At 43.2% G+C, this 14870-nt stretch overlaps 1 protein-coding gene across 4 annotated transcripts in view; it reads left to right on the forward strand.

Moving 5' to 3' along the window:
* Positions 1-11875, forward strand: part of LOC112214459 (soluble lamin-associated protein of 75 kDa-like) — a 30502-nt gene extending 18627 nt beyond the window's left edge. Inside the window, exons 5-14 of one of the 4 annotated variants that reach the window (XM_024373206.2) lie at positions 2038-2209; positions 3361-3540; positions 5263-5385; positions 5748-5845; positions 6077-6119; positions 6269-6380; positions 6677-6830; positions 7113-7280; positions 7511-7693; positions 7791-11875. In XM_024373206.2, coding sequence (XP_024228974.1) covers positions 2038-2209; positions 3361-3540; positions 5263-5385; positions 5748-5845; positions 6077-6119; positions 6269-6380; positions 6677-6830; positions 7113-7280; positions 7511-7693; positions 7791-8474 — 1917 coding nt within the window. In that variant the 3' untranslated portion in view covers positions 8475-11875. The remainder of the gene's footprint in view (positions 1-2037; positions 2210-3360; positions 3541-5262; positions 5386-5747; positions 5846-6076; positions 6120-6268; positions 6381-6676; positions 6831-7112; positions 7281-7510; positions 7694-7790) is intronic. The other 3 variants (XM_024373208.2, XM_024373209.2, XM_024373210.2) reach the window with 3 other exon arrangements.
* The last annotated feature ends 2995 nt before the right edge of the window (positions 11876-14870 follow it).

A 14870-nucleotide genomic window follows, 5' to 3' on the forward strand; every position in this document is an offset into this window, starting at 1 on the left:
CTGAAAAAGCTTGTGCGAGCAAGGAGGCTGACAAACCTGACTCCGTTACACCAGCTCAATCAGTAGGAACGGGCCAAAATTCACCCAACTTATTGTGGGAAGCTTGTGGAAGGCTACCTGAAACATTTGACCCAAGTTAAACTATATAAAGGCAATGCTACCAAATACTAATTGAGTGTGTGTAAACTTATTACCCTCTGGGAATGTGATGAAAGAAATAAAAGCTGAAATGAAATCATTCTCTACTATTATTCTGACATTTCACATTCTTAAAATAATGTGGTGATCCTAACTAACATAAAGACTAGGATTAAATGCCAGGAATTGTGAAACTTAGTTGAAATGTATTTGGCTAAGGTGTATGTAAACTTCTGACTTCAACTGTGTGATGTGTGTGCCAAACTGTGTGTGATATATATATATATATATATACACACACACACAGTTTGACAATTCATCTCATCACTCTTCATAACGTTCTGGAGCATATGCAAATTGCCATCATACAAACTGAGGCAGCAGACTTTGAATTTATATTTGTGTCATTCTCAAACTTTTGGCCACGACTGTACTTGGGTTCAACCCTACACAGGATACTACAACAACATGATGGATGACACACACACATTACCCTTGGTATGTTTATCTACCCCATCAGATGCATAATAACGTTGTTTTGGACAGAATGCCAAGCACTGCATTTCTGTTGTGTGTGTGTAGAGGACCGAGCACAAAGACACCAGTCAGAACAAACTCATGGCTCGCTGCCTGGCTTTACCCTGCAACTTGTTATGATTAGCATGGAACAACGGAGAAACACAGTGTGCGTGCACACACACACACACACACACTAGGGTTGGGCAAAATCAACTGTTCTAGCGTGATTCTATACTTATAAAATCGCCCATTTAGACAATGTGGCCAGACCAATTATTATTTATTTTTTTAAACTTAAAAACATTTGACAAATTCTTGTAATATATGGGAAATACTCAACTATCTCGTCTCTTTTGATATTTCAGTAGGATTAGTCTATGCTTTTGGCCGTTTTGGTGTTGTAACGGCACAGGATTTTCTTATCTCATAAAAGCCTAAGCTTTGCTCAACTAAGGTTTGCTCGAACTACTAGTTTTTGTTTTTTCTATCTTGCTCGTTATTACCTCGGGCCTACCATGTTAAAGGTCATTCAAAAACAGCTGAGAACTTTTAGACTATTTTGAATTCTGTTAGATTAACGTAATTGTTTAATCATGAAATAGATTAGAGAAAAACAGGGTGCATAACCTGAAAGAGAAGCTTGATATGTCAAGTCATCCTCCTATCAAATGGAGAGAAAAGAGGAAGGTAGGCTTTAATAACAATTAGACTGTGTGTGTGTGTGTGTGTGTGTGTCTGCTATACAAAATAACAATGTATTTTGGCTTTTAGGCCCAGAAACTCAAAGGAGAAAAATAAATCCTGACTTGACATTTTACTCCGCATTGGTGAATCTCTCTCCGTCTACATTGTTCGTGTGCATATATACATGTGTGTTTTGCAGGCTATTGCAAAGGAATAGGCCTCTCAACATGGCCCTGCTGTGCACTGCCCAACTCCGCTATTTACTTAGTTGCCAGTCATGTTCAAATAGGCTAGGCTATCTATGTCACATCACGATGTCGACAATGCCTGTCAATCATCCTCGATAGACGATGCTGTCTTAACCCTAAGAGAGAGAGACACACACATTTGAAACTAGGAGCGGTACACTGTTCAGGGCCATGATTTAAACCCTACAGTTAGAAATAACTTATGTTTACAAGGGGTTAGCAGAGCTACGGAGCAGTAAATGCTGTCACAACCATTTTGGTGGGAGGTGAAAGACAATAATGCCATGTACTGAACCAAGTCCCTTCTGAATCTTGTCCTACTACAGTGTATGTAGATTGAGTAGTGAGGATTGTGCATTGTTGCTGTTGAAAACTCCTGGGGAGAGGTGTGGTGTGTGTGTGCTACCTTTTTTTGTTGTGTCATTCTGTCTCTCTGTCCCCACCCCAGGTGAGGAGTCTTGGTGAGCGGCTCGTCCTGTACATTCTGAACCGTATCGTGTACCGCGTTGGTGAGATGGACAAACCTGAGGTGCCCTTCCTGTGCCACGGCCAGCACGACTTCGCCAAGCTCCTCTGGAAGGACGGAAACGCTGTCGGGTTCTACTCAGTCAAACCCAAAGGTGAGCGGTCTCTGTCTGGTCAAACTGTCACGTTTTTGTTTAAACCAAAACCGCTCTTATTTGATCGGTGACGTTAGCTAGTTAGTGGACAGTATCCCCAACTTACACAAGGCTATTCGTTAGCTTCAACCTCCTGAAGATTTCTGTAATGGCCAAGATATAGACTTTATACTATACCAGAAATATAGTTGCACATAGTTTAAATTGTTCTGTTTTTTTGTTTGTTATATTAGTCAGAACCCATCACAATGTTCAGTATTATTGGTACAAAGTATCGTTCCCTGTGTTTTAAACTGTTTTTAGTGTTGCTCAGTGAAGACACAGGACCACTGCAGAGCAGGACATCGTAGTACAACCGATGAGCTGGAATTAATTTGTCCAACATTTTCATTAGATCCACATTGAGACGGGCAGATCGCCAGGAGATGTTTTTCCACTTTTGTTTGACTTTAATGTTCTCTAATCGGAGAAGTGTTCCAGCAGTGTATTAAGAATCCAGACTTCACTTTACTGACTTTATTGTCCCCATGGGGACATTTTGTTGCAGTGTCATATACATGTTTTAAATACAAAACAAATTTGTTAACACAACTTCCATAACAGTTACATACCAATAAAAAGGGACTAGCCTGCTGGCCTTCCTGTGTCGATAGGAACATTTAGTCCAAGCTATTTAGGAGGGATATCACACCTGGCACAAATTATTTAGTTCTGTTTTTCCTGCCAAGGGGGGGGAGTTCAAAGTCTGGGTACATGGGGTGGCTTGGGTCTAAAAGGATTTCGGGAGCCTTGCGGAGGGCCCTGACCTTAAAAATCTCATCCAGGTATGTCTGTTTGACTCCAAGTACCTTGCTTGCTATGGTGACAATCCTTCTAAACATATTTCTCTGGCTGACAGTGGCATTGCCGAACCAACAAACAATACAAAAAGTTAAAATACTCTCAATAAAAGATTTGTAAAACCGTGTCAGTATATTACAGTCAACATTAAAAGATCCCTGCTTTTTGAGCAAGTACAGACTTCAATTTTGATCTCTTGCAATGTCTCGTTTGATTATCCTGTTTTATGACAATCAATAATGTATCAATCAATTATAGCATACCTTACAGTCATGAACTAACAGTAAATCTCTCTACCTCTCACTCTCCAGACAGCTTGTGTAATAACTTTGTGACCCAGCGCTACCAGCTTCCTGTCATGGACTCCATATTTGTCAGGAAGTGTCACCGTGGAAACGGCCATGGCCTGCAGATGCTGGAGGACTTTGTGGACTCTTTCAAAGACAACCAGCTTGGCCTGAAGTACCCTCTCTCTCTAACCATGTATAAAGGTTGGTAGTAGTAGTACTCTCTTTCTCTAACCATCTATAAAGGGTCGTAGTAGTCTCTTTCTATAACCATGTATAAAGGTTGGTGGTAGTAGTTGTACTCTCTAACCATGTATTACTCTCTCTCTAACCAGGTATAAAGGGTGCTGGTAGTCTCTCTCTAAACAGGTATACAGGTAGTAGTAGTAGTCTCTCTAAACAGGTATAAAGGATAGTAGTATTACACTCTTTCTCGAAACGGGTATAAAGGATAGTAGTATTTCTCTCTCTAAACATGTATAAAGGGTGGTGGTAGTAGTCTCTCTTGAAACAGGTATAAAGGATAGTAGTATTACTCTCTCTCTAAACTAGTGTAAAGGATAGTAGTATTACTCTCTCTAAACTAGTGTAAAGGATAGTAGTATTTCTCTCTCTCTAAACTGGTGTAAAGGTTAGTAGTATTTCTCTCTCTCTAAACAGGTATAAAGGATAGTAGTATTACTCTCTCTAAATGGGTATACAGGGTGGTAGTAGTCTCTCTCTAACCAGGTATACAGGGTGGTAGTAGTCTCTCTCTAACCAGGTATACAGGGTGGTAGTAGTCTCTCTCTAAACAGGTATACAGGGTGGTAGTAGTCTCTCTCTCTAAACAGGTATAAAGGATAGTAGTATTACTCTCTCTCTCTAAACGGGTATAAAGGATAGTAGTATTACTCTCTCTCTCTAAACGGGTATAAAGGATAGTAGTATTACTCTCTCTCTCTAAACGGGTATAAAGGATAGTAGTGGTACTCTCTCTCGAAACCGGTATAAAGGATAGTAGTATTACTCTCTCTCTCTCTAAACAGGTATACAGGGTGGTAGTAGTCTCTCTCTAACCAGGTATACAGGGTGGTAATAGTCTCTCCCTCTCTCTAAACAGGTATAAAGGATAGTAGTATTTCTCTCTCTTGAAAAGGGTATAAAGGATAGTAGTATTACTCTCTCTCTAACCAGGTATAAAGGGTAGTGGTAGTCTCTCTCTAACCAGGTATAAAGGGTGGTAGTAGTCTCTCTCTAACCAGGTATAAAGGGTGGTAGTAGTCTCTCTCTAACCAGGTATACAGGGTGGTAGTAGTCTCTCTCTAAACAGGTATAAAGGGTGGTAAGTCTCTCTCTGGTAGTAGTCTCTCTAACCAGGTATACACCAACCACTTGGTATACTGGTGGTAGTAGTCTCTCTCTCTCTCTCTAAACATGTATAAAGGGTAGTAACCAGTAGTCTCTCTCTATACAGGGTGGTAACCACGTTTATACAGGGTGGTAATAGTCTCCCTCTAACCACGGTATACAGGGTGTATAAAGGGTAATAGTCTCTCTCTCTAACCATGTATACAGGGTGGTAATAGTCTCTCACCCTCTAACCACGTATACAGGGTGGTAATAGTCTCCCTAACCACGTAACCAACCACGTATACAGGGTGGTAATAGTCTCCCTCTAACCACGTATACAGGGTGGTAATAGTCTCCCTCTAACCACGTATACAGGGTGGTAATAGTCTCCCTCTAACCACGTATACAGGGTGGTAATAGTCAGGGGTGGTAATAGTCTCCCTCTAACCACGTATACAGGGTGGTAATAGTCTCCCTCTAAACAGGTATAAAGGGGGGGGGGGTAGTAATTCTCCACTACACTCTAGAGCTGTACAACTTTCCGTCCCCAAAATAAACCGGTGAATCAGTGTGTCATCTCTCCCTGACCTGCAGTGTGTGGCCGGTACCTGTGTCGGTACCCAGCTGACCAGGATCTGCTGTGGGTGGTAGAGGGAGTGGGAGGACCTTACCAAAGAGAGAATGTGGCCAGCAAGATGAAAGCCCTAGCACTGAAAGGTACACAGGGATGCACTTTCAACACCATGCTCTAACACCAATGGCCTGTTCAGGAAGATGTGAAGTTACAGTACCTTCAGATAGAAATTAGTAATGTAGAACCGATATGATCGTCATATAGAGTAGGGAATCGCGACGTCAGCTCTATTCATTCACATTTCCATCCAGCTACATTTCTATCTGCGACCTCACTGAATACAACCCAGTTGATCCATCGGGACCATAGCAGGATAATGGCAGGAGACTCAGATTAGCTCCGCTGTGATGTGGGCTGGGGACTTGGTGACATCAGACTGACAGTGGTCAGACTCACATGACGGGCAGCTAATTGACTTATGATTGTTGTGCCGATTCCCATAAAGCGGTGCTCCACGCGGTGACTTCTAACGGAGACCGACGAGCAGCCTCCCTGGACCACACAGACGTCAGCATGGAGGAGGACAACTTTCTGGACATCACCGTACGTCTCCGGCTCTATCTCTTATCTATCCAACTTGGTCTCTTGTTTCTTCCTCTTTTTTAAAAAATCTCCTCCTTTGCTATGCTTTCTCTTTGGGTCTCCTCCAACAGCTCTTTGAATGTATTTGTTTATCATTTAAGAATATCTTCCAACCTCAGTTCTGTAGTGTAGGGACATTATAATCAAGTAATGAGGGGGAGTTGATTTTGGTCTTTATTTCTTGTTTTATAGGAGGATGTTTTGGTGGTAAATACTCCCCTGAAGTTAATAGAAGGTAAGTTGCTCAGAAGACTTTAGGATCTCCATGTCCTGAAATAAATAACCAATAAGAACAATTTGAGATTTTCTGAATACAGAGAATTGTATCGTTTCTTTTGTGTGTGTGACTATACATTGGAATGAAAATGGCTACTCTTTCTCTAGCGCTGGATGGCTCACCCGTGTCAACGCGTAGCAGGAGTAGCGGACATAAAAAGCGTGGCAGAGAAGAGACGGAAGACTCCACGGAGGAGAGCCAGCCTCTGAAGATGAACAGGTTAGACAAGGAGTCTCGGTGAAATAGAAACCTACATTAAAGTATTCATGACACGTGTAGAATTCAATGTATACAGCCTTTTCTTCCAGGGCAGAAGTGCTCCTCAATTCTCATAAATTCAGTGACTATTTTACTCATCAGGCAGTCAATCAAGACTCATACCCATAGTATTTTCAACACTGAAATGTGACCTTTTCTTTCAGGTTGTAACCCAACCTATATATGGTTTTCAAGTATGAAAGCTTCCTTTTGCCTCTAAAATTATAATAATACCACTGGTCTATTGTGCGTTTTAGAATGGAGGATGCAAAGTCTGAGCCCACCAACATGGCTGTAGAGGATGGAGGACAGGAGGAGGCGGAAGGAAGAGAGGGGGAGGAGTCTGGAGAGGCAGAGGCTGCTGTGGCCCAGGAAGAGGAGGAGGAGGAGACTGTGACGACCAAAGCTCAGGTGAGAAGATATGAGGGAGGGGGGATCAATATATGAATACAGCATTAGAAAACAAAGGTTCATTTGGCTGTTCTGTTTTGATTGTCATCATTGTGTTGTGTGACTATGGTTACTGTTAGAGAATAACCAGTCACTCATAGATTGTCACACTTGTTGTGTCAAATGGCACCCCCTATTCCCTATGGCCAAAAGTAGTGCACTATATAGTGAATAGGGTCCCATTTCAGACCGCATTGATTTGGCTTTAATTCAATTATCCCATAAAAACACATTGAATAACAGATTCAGACATGGGAAAAACAGATAGTCAAGCTGAACGGAGAACTGACTGATGGCCAGAGGGAGGAGGTAAAGGATGGAGTGGAGGGAGAGGCTGTACTGGAGAATAGAACGACAGAGGAAGACGTGGAGGAGGCGGCAGCAAAGGAGGAAGAGTCCATCGAGGCTGAAGTATGTGGTTCAATTCCTCAGGAGGATTAACCTTGTATGACAGTTGGAATGTGTGGGATGAGGCCATTATTGGAGCAAGGGGTTCACAGATGAGACGATGGGAGCCTTTCATTGTTGGACAGTTTAATTTTTGCACTGTGGACATGTTTCTTTCTATGGTATGTGTTAGAAAGGGAATTGGGTAGTTTTTAACAAATGCACCTTTTTCTGTCTTTTTTTGTCCCCTACAGGACATATTAGAAGCAGCTCCTGTGGCGACAGAGGGGTTGGCTGAAGCTGTGGAGGAGCAGGATCCTTTCCCGTTAGTAGACGGTCCAGCGTCTGTTTCAGAGGAGGCCCCCTCGCCTGCAGAACCATCCCCAGCAGAGCCCTCACTCTCTGGGGATGTGCGTGATGAGGTAGAGGGAGGAAAGGTGTGGAAAGCAGTGGATTTGTACTGTGTACAAAGGGAATTTGGGAATACATTTTTAACAAATGCAAATTGTTCTCTTTTTGTCCTCTACGGCGCAGGACACTGTAGTAGCAACTCCTGTGGCGTCGGAGGGGTTGGCTGTGGTGGAGGAGGAGGCTCCTCTCCTGTTAGTAAAAGAGCTGGCTTCCGCTCCAGAGGAGGCCCCCTCGCCCATGGAAGGAGAGGAGGTAAAGAGAGAAGAGGTGGAGGAGAGCGCAATGGAGGAACCAGAAGCGAAGAAGAAATCGGTGGAGGTCATAGCGGTCGACCGCAGTAGCCAGGAAACTGTGGTCCAGGTGCTGGGAGGAGACCTGTCCTACCAGCCTCTGGAGGAAGAGGAGGAGGTGGCGAAGGAAGAGGTCCTGGTCGCGAATGAGGAAAATAAAGGGGTAGAGGAGATGGAGAATGCTACGACTACAGAGAAGTTAGAGGAGGGAAGTGAGAGCTCCGACGAGGGAGGCAAGGGTCAGGCCCTTTGGAGGAGAGTTGGGGGCAGTGGCCCGGCGGCGCCTGAACGTAAATCTAAGAGACTCATCGAGCAGGACAGGGAGCAGCCAGAGGTCACAGTGGAAGAGGAGGAGAAGGCTACAACTACAGAGGAGGAGGAAGAAGAGGCTGTAGAGAAGAGTTGGGCTGAGGAAGAGGAGCAGCCACAAGTGATTGACCAGAGGGCATTGAGAAGGAAGAGCCGTCCGGTCCAGACTCCAAATAAAGCCAGAGGGAAACGACACGGCAAGATCTAAGAACACCAGGCATGCACAACACACACACACACACACACACACGGTAATGTTTTCTCTCTGGTTTTAGGGTTTGTAAGGGGTCTAAAGTTTACTTGTATTATCTCAGTATGATGTTTAGATGCATTTACTTTAGGTAGTTCATTTATCTTTACAGAAAACGACAAAGAAAGTGTTTGTACAGGAAAACACAGCACTCGCTGTTGTAATTCGTCAATGTGAAGTCTTTTAATGTTGTTCATATGTCATTGTAATCTTGTTTTTACTGCCTTGTTCTATAGGACTATAGGAGTTTAACAGGTCTGTTGTGGTTTGAATGTGATTGTCACTCAAAGATTTTCACGATCAAACCCAGTTCCATGTTCTCCTATAGCCTAGTCCCATACTCGTCTTGAGGTGCCACTGTTATATTTATAGTCGTTACAATATTTAAATAGTTTTGGTCGAAATGCACCTCTTTAGTTTAGTTCTTGCAGGAGTTATTTTCTAAAAAAATGTCATTAAAGTTCTGTTCCAATGAAAGCCAGCAAGACCCATTAGCTTCCGAAGACCAGTTTTGCTAATAAACCTTTTTTTTATGACTATATGGAACTCTTAAGGAAGGAAACTTTCAAAGAATGCCTTCAGTTTTCTCCGTGGTGCACGCCACCTAGCTATCGTATCTCTTGGAGTGATGAAATGATATTTTCCGATGCGCCTTTCGAAAAGCTGTGAATGAACGTCAAATCATGATCTTCAGGTTGCACGGCACGTACTCGCGCACATGCACACACATGCATATTGATATGTACACACAGATACTATAGTGAATATATCCATAGAATGTGTTTTGAATAGGAACAATCGATTTGGACATTTATTGATCTTAATTTAGCAATAAAATAAAACGTTTCTGATATCCTAATATTGTCTTTCCCATTCATAATTTAAGATGGCGATTTATACTTTGTAATATAATTCATGGCGTGTTTAATTGCAATTGGATAAAATATGTATATTACAATAACTAGATTATACCAGAATTATGAAGTAACTGAGTTTATGTACCATCGATATTTTTGATATAAACATTTTGTAAAATGACAACTTTCACTATTGGGAGAAAAAAAAGTTGCAACCCAAATTCCGTTAATACAATGTGAATTGTATGCCGTCATTGAGTGTTGATTCACTAGTAGAGGGCACATTGAGCCAAAGACGTGAAGCAGAATGCATCAAATGGGCTATTGTTGTACCATGGTTATAGGCCAACCTATAGAACCTTAACTAGGGCCGTATTCACTAGGCACCAAACGGACGACCTGAACTTGTTCAATAAAATAAAAAAAACACTCCGCTGTGCACTAATGAATATGACCCGTGCTAAAGGATTGGATGGTGCTCCCCAGCGTTTATGAGATGGTTCTAAGCAGTTGCGTTGACTGTAAAGGTGTTTTCCCTCTGTATGGAAGGAAACCTGTTCTAGCCTTGGCAGATCGTGTCAATGCAACTGTTTGATGTAAACCATAGACGTGTGTGTGTGTGTGTGTGTGTGTGTGTATATAACTAGTAATTGACTTGAAATAGAGTCTCCCCATTCTAGTAATTATGTTTCTATAATGTAAACCTTGATGTCAGAATGTCAGTCTCACAGATGGTGTTTTGGGCGACATGAGTTTTTGGTTTCTCCCTACTACAAAAAAAAAAAAATCACCAACGCTGCCTCTATTGTTAATCTAATTGCCTTCATAACATCTATTGTAAAAGGCAGAAATATATCAATTTGTGTATGACTGATGTGTGTTCGCTGTGTCCGGGATATGTCACATACAATGAGCTACAGTGTACAACACCTGGTGGAGCGGCTTCCTCTCCCTAATCTGCACTGGTCTGAGAACTAGGGGTAAGTGAAGGCAATGTGGCAGAATCCTACCAGGGGATTTTGCTTTCACCTCTCCACTTCCAGATCAGTGCAGGGGAAGGAAAGGAAAGGAGGCGAGGAGAGGATGCCACTCTGTACTCTTGAGATGCTCACCATGTGGTTGTTGCTGAAATACCTGTTCTTTCAACCACTGCTATACTTGTGAATGGGTTCCATTAGGTCTTGTTGCTACTCTATTCTGGTTCCCCCAAAGTGTTTTAAAGGCTTATTGTGACGCCATGAAACTGATGTACAGAATATTACACAGCCATGTTAGTTCTGTTCGTTTTCTGTTGGAATGTGTTGTGGATATGCTGCAACAGCAGAGGGAGCCAGAGTAGGTGTCGTTGAGCTGCGGCGTCGAGTATAGTATATTGCCTGTCTTGACCCTGTTGTAGCGTTTTCAGATTTGGGTTGAAAATGGAAGTCCACCACTTGGTGGCACTCACATTCTGCCACATTCGGCTGCTGTGGTTCCCTCTGTGTCTGGTGGTTTTATACATGCATGCTTCGTAGATATGTCTGACTGGGTTTGTGCTGGTGCTCTCCAAAAATGAAGGCTGGCTTGCCCCAGGGGCCGTGTTCAGTAGGGTGCAACGTCAGAAATGGTTTGTTAGCCGGGTACAAAACGCTCCTTATTTGCAACGTTCAGAACATTGCACCTTCCTGAATGTACCTCGTACTACTCTAAATCAGGCATCCTTATTGGCCTCATTCGCAACCAATAGACTTTAGACTGTCCTGAATGGTAAATGATGCCCTATATAGTGCACGCTTTTGACCAAAGCCCTATTGGCACTGGTCAAAGGGAGTACATGGTGCCCTTTAGGGTAGTGTTCTGTTGATTTAGTTTGCACTGTAATGTGTACGGTTTGTGGTTGGAGAGATTAACCGTTTCACCGCCGACACCTATGCTTAGTCACAGGTACTATCAGGGTCTCAATTCAGGAGATGAATCCGCATTTAAATGAATTGGAAAGATGTCTATTTCAAAAGAAAGATGTGTGCCTTTTTTTGAATGGTCCCTGCCTGTGTAAGGGACACCCCCCCCAATGAGTTTTACATGTGATATTTTTTAACTAATAAGTATGATTTCAAATCACCTGTATTCGCTGAGTTATAATAGATTACAACTCATTCCTGCATCTTGTCACTTCCACATACTCTGCCTCTTGTGATGTTACTGGACCTGTTGGTTTCTCAGCTGTATTATCACAGGCTACTCTTCATCTTATATCTTGCAGAACATATTTCAATTTATGATTTCCTTCTTAATAAAAAATAAAACCAGTTTTTCTGAAATTACACTTTGGATTTGCTCGGTGTGTCTAGTAGCCAGAGTGGCTTGACTGTGGAATCTCAGACTGGCAAACACTTACCTTTTCCCCCTTTTTAGTTTTTTTTATCGAATGCATGCATCATTTGATTGTATCTGTATATCAAGTAAACCTTGTAGAGTGGCCTGTGTAAAATAAAAAATGTGTGTGCCAGAGTGATGGCTCCAGATCTGCCTTGTCCCTGTAGTGTTGGACCCACATCTCTCTGAGTGATCTCAACTCTGCTTCCTCTCACCGCAGCCTGTCCTATTCCCCACTGGAGCGCAGCCCTGTGTGTGTGTTTGCCATCAGATAAGCCCAGCAGAGCCTTATCATCAGCTGTCTAGAGTGCAGCAGCGAGAGGGATGTCCCTGTGTACCACAGGAGGTTGGTGGCACCTTAATTGGGGAGGACTGGCTCATTGGTACTGGCTGGAGCGGAATAGGTGGAATGGTATCAAACACGTGTGTTTTGGATGCCATTCCATTCGCTTCGTTACAGACATTATGAGCCCATCCTCCCCTCAGCAGCCTCCACTGGTGTGTACGGGATGTGTGCGAGCCAAGCTGCAGGTCTTCTATGTGGCTGTTTTCTCCTGTTTGTGTGTTCCTGCCTCTCTCACCGACTCCTCTTCCCTCTCTCCCAGCCGCTCTCTCTTCATTGCTGGTCTGGTGTGTGTAATTGATAGCACCATATTGCTGTGGTGTAGCTGGTTTAATGGGGCTTGACACAGCAAGGGAAAGCTGCATGCAGCCTGGGACAGGACTTAACCCTTTAACCTACCACTTTATACACACACACACACACACGCATGTAGTATACAAATTCACACTTCTTTCATTCTCCTTTATTTTTGTCTTTCTCTCCACGCACACACGATGGTAGTAACATCAATATGTTGTTTTCTTATACTGTTATCAGTAGACAGAAAAATAGCATATTAGGTGTGTGTGATTGAGACACCGAGGCCCCTCTCACTCGCTCTCTCAGACTCGAAGGGAACACCGATAGTTCTTCCAGGCAGCGGTAGCTATTGTCCACTGTTTTGCTCGACTGAGTCTAAGTGTGTCTGACTGAGGTAAATGACTAGGAGTGTTTCCCAACCTCTGTGGGGGTCTCAGCTGTAGTTCCTGCTCCAACCAGAAGGGGCCAGTGTGGTTCCAAGGTCCCAGAACACAACACAACCCAGTGGGTAGTTCACTTGGCTTCCCTCAGGCATCCACCCTGGCATTCAATATGTGTTTATTTTATGTGTGGATTTCTCTGGCATACTGTATGAGACTATCAATAGATAGGGAGTGTTATCCCACCCTTCCGCGCACGCACGCACACACACACACACACACACACACGTGCACGCACCATTAATCAGTTGAAGCAATAAAATGACGCCATTGTGTACGGAAAAGTAGACTTGATTATTAAAGAATGAACAAGTCAACTATAGGATCATAAATGTCTGCTGTGCCCAGGTGACAAGAGACCAAGGAGAGGCCCTATTTTAAGATCCGATCTCACACCGTTCCTGTTTTACCTATCACCTATTTTATTTTCCCTCTCGCTCTCTCTCTCTGTGTGGGGTGTGGGGTGTGTGGGGTGTGTTGGAAAGATTTTCTTTGCCTTTTCATTCTCTCTCTTTCTCTGCTATTCTTCCCTCCTTCACTGTGCTGTTCATTCTTTGTCCACATCTTCTCTGTAGATTTATTGCCCATCTCTCTCTTGCTGTCTGCTCTCCCTCCCTCCTCCCTCTCTCTCTATCGCCCTCCTTGCCAGGCACGCAGTAGATTGGCTGTTTGCTGCACGCGCCCAGTGGAGCTCTTATCGGAGAGTGAGTGCTGATTGTTGCGTTGTCTGTCATTGTGACTGGCAGTTCAGGCTCGCACACTGAAATGGCTGATTTGGTCAATGTTTGTCTGCAGGACCTTATCTCCAAACCTTATATTAACTGTCTTGACAGTGTATGCAGGCAGTCTCTCTCCATCTCTTTACCCCCTCTCCCCCTCTATCTTAATTTTCACTCTTTTTCTCTCTCTCTCCTCCCCTCTCTGGCCCCACTCTCATCCAAACCCACCACCCATCCCTCATCCTCCTCTCTCTGTCGTTTGTCTCGACCTTCGGAACCTGCTCGAGACTCGCACACAGTGTTATTGTCACAGTTGTTTCTCTCTCTCTCGAACTTCTTGTTTTATCTAAACCATGAGGCATACATTATCTTGAAATAATGCTCTATAGAGAAACTCTTATGTATTTAGACTTATTGATAACTATCAGTGATTGATTTTGATTTCACTCACAGCAATATGGTTAATATGATAGGGAAGAGTAAACAAATGCTAATCTGACAATCTTGTTGCTAATGTGTTCTGTTCACTGCTAGGGAGTGACCAGTATAGCCAATGTATAAGCCAGAGGGTTTGGTGAACAATGTTTTGGTGTTGAGTAACTTCACCTTAGATTTGTGTTAGGACTACCAGAGCTAATGCCTGGGAATCAGTTCAGTGGGCTAAGGTACTATTGAGTCTCGAATGACCCTTGTGTGGTTTTGGGGTTACACACCTCTACCCATACTCAAACTCTGTCTCCTCACCAGTGACATTGGAGCTCATTTGCAGCTTTCGATCGGAGAGCATCGATAAACGTGCACTGGCGGGGTAAACACGCAGTCTTAAGCAGTATTTATTTATTCTCTTTATTAGCAGGAAGCTGTTGGTTCCGTCTGCTGTCTGCAGCTGTGGTGTACACAGAGTTCACACTCACTGAGACCCCTGCCGTGTGGCGGGCTGTCAGGTTGCAAACATACACACAAGCATGTGTTTTTCCATTAATGTGGCACCTAGCTGCTTGCCTCGTTTGGATTTAGAATTTGCTTGAATGTCACGTAAAGAAGGTGTCTGTCACCGTCTGACTTTATCCACCTTATATACTGTTTTCCGTGGATTACTGTTTGTGGAAGGTAGGATAGCGAGTAGAATTTGACTTTCCAATTCAAATACATTTCAAAGGGTGTGAGTGCATACGAGTGTGCATGTTCAATTACCTGAGTGATATTTTATAAATTCACCTTTTGTGGGATTTAATTACATTATGTGTAACAAACTTTCAGTTGTGGTGCAGTAGAGGGTAAACTTTATGAGCTTGTGAAGCCTTTACATTCCTTTGTTTCATAGTTCATTTCAATAATCC

The sequence above is a fragment of the Oncorhynchus tshawytscha genome, linkage group LG20 (assembly GCF_018296145.1).
Source record: "Oncorhynchus tshawytscha isolate Ot180627B linkage group LG20, Otsh_v2.0, whole genome shotgun sequence".
NCBI classification, from domain to species: domain Eukaryota; kingdom Metazoa; phylum Chordata; class Actinopteri; order Salmoniformes; family Salmonidae; genus Oncorhynchus; species Oncorhynchus tshawytscha.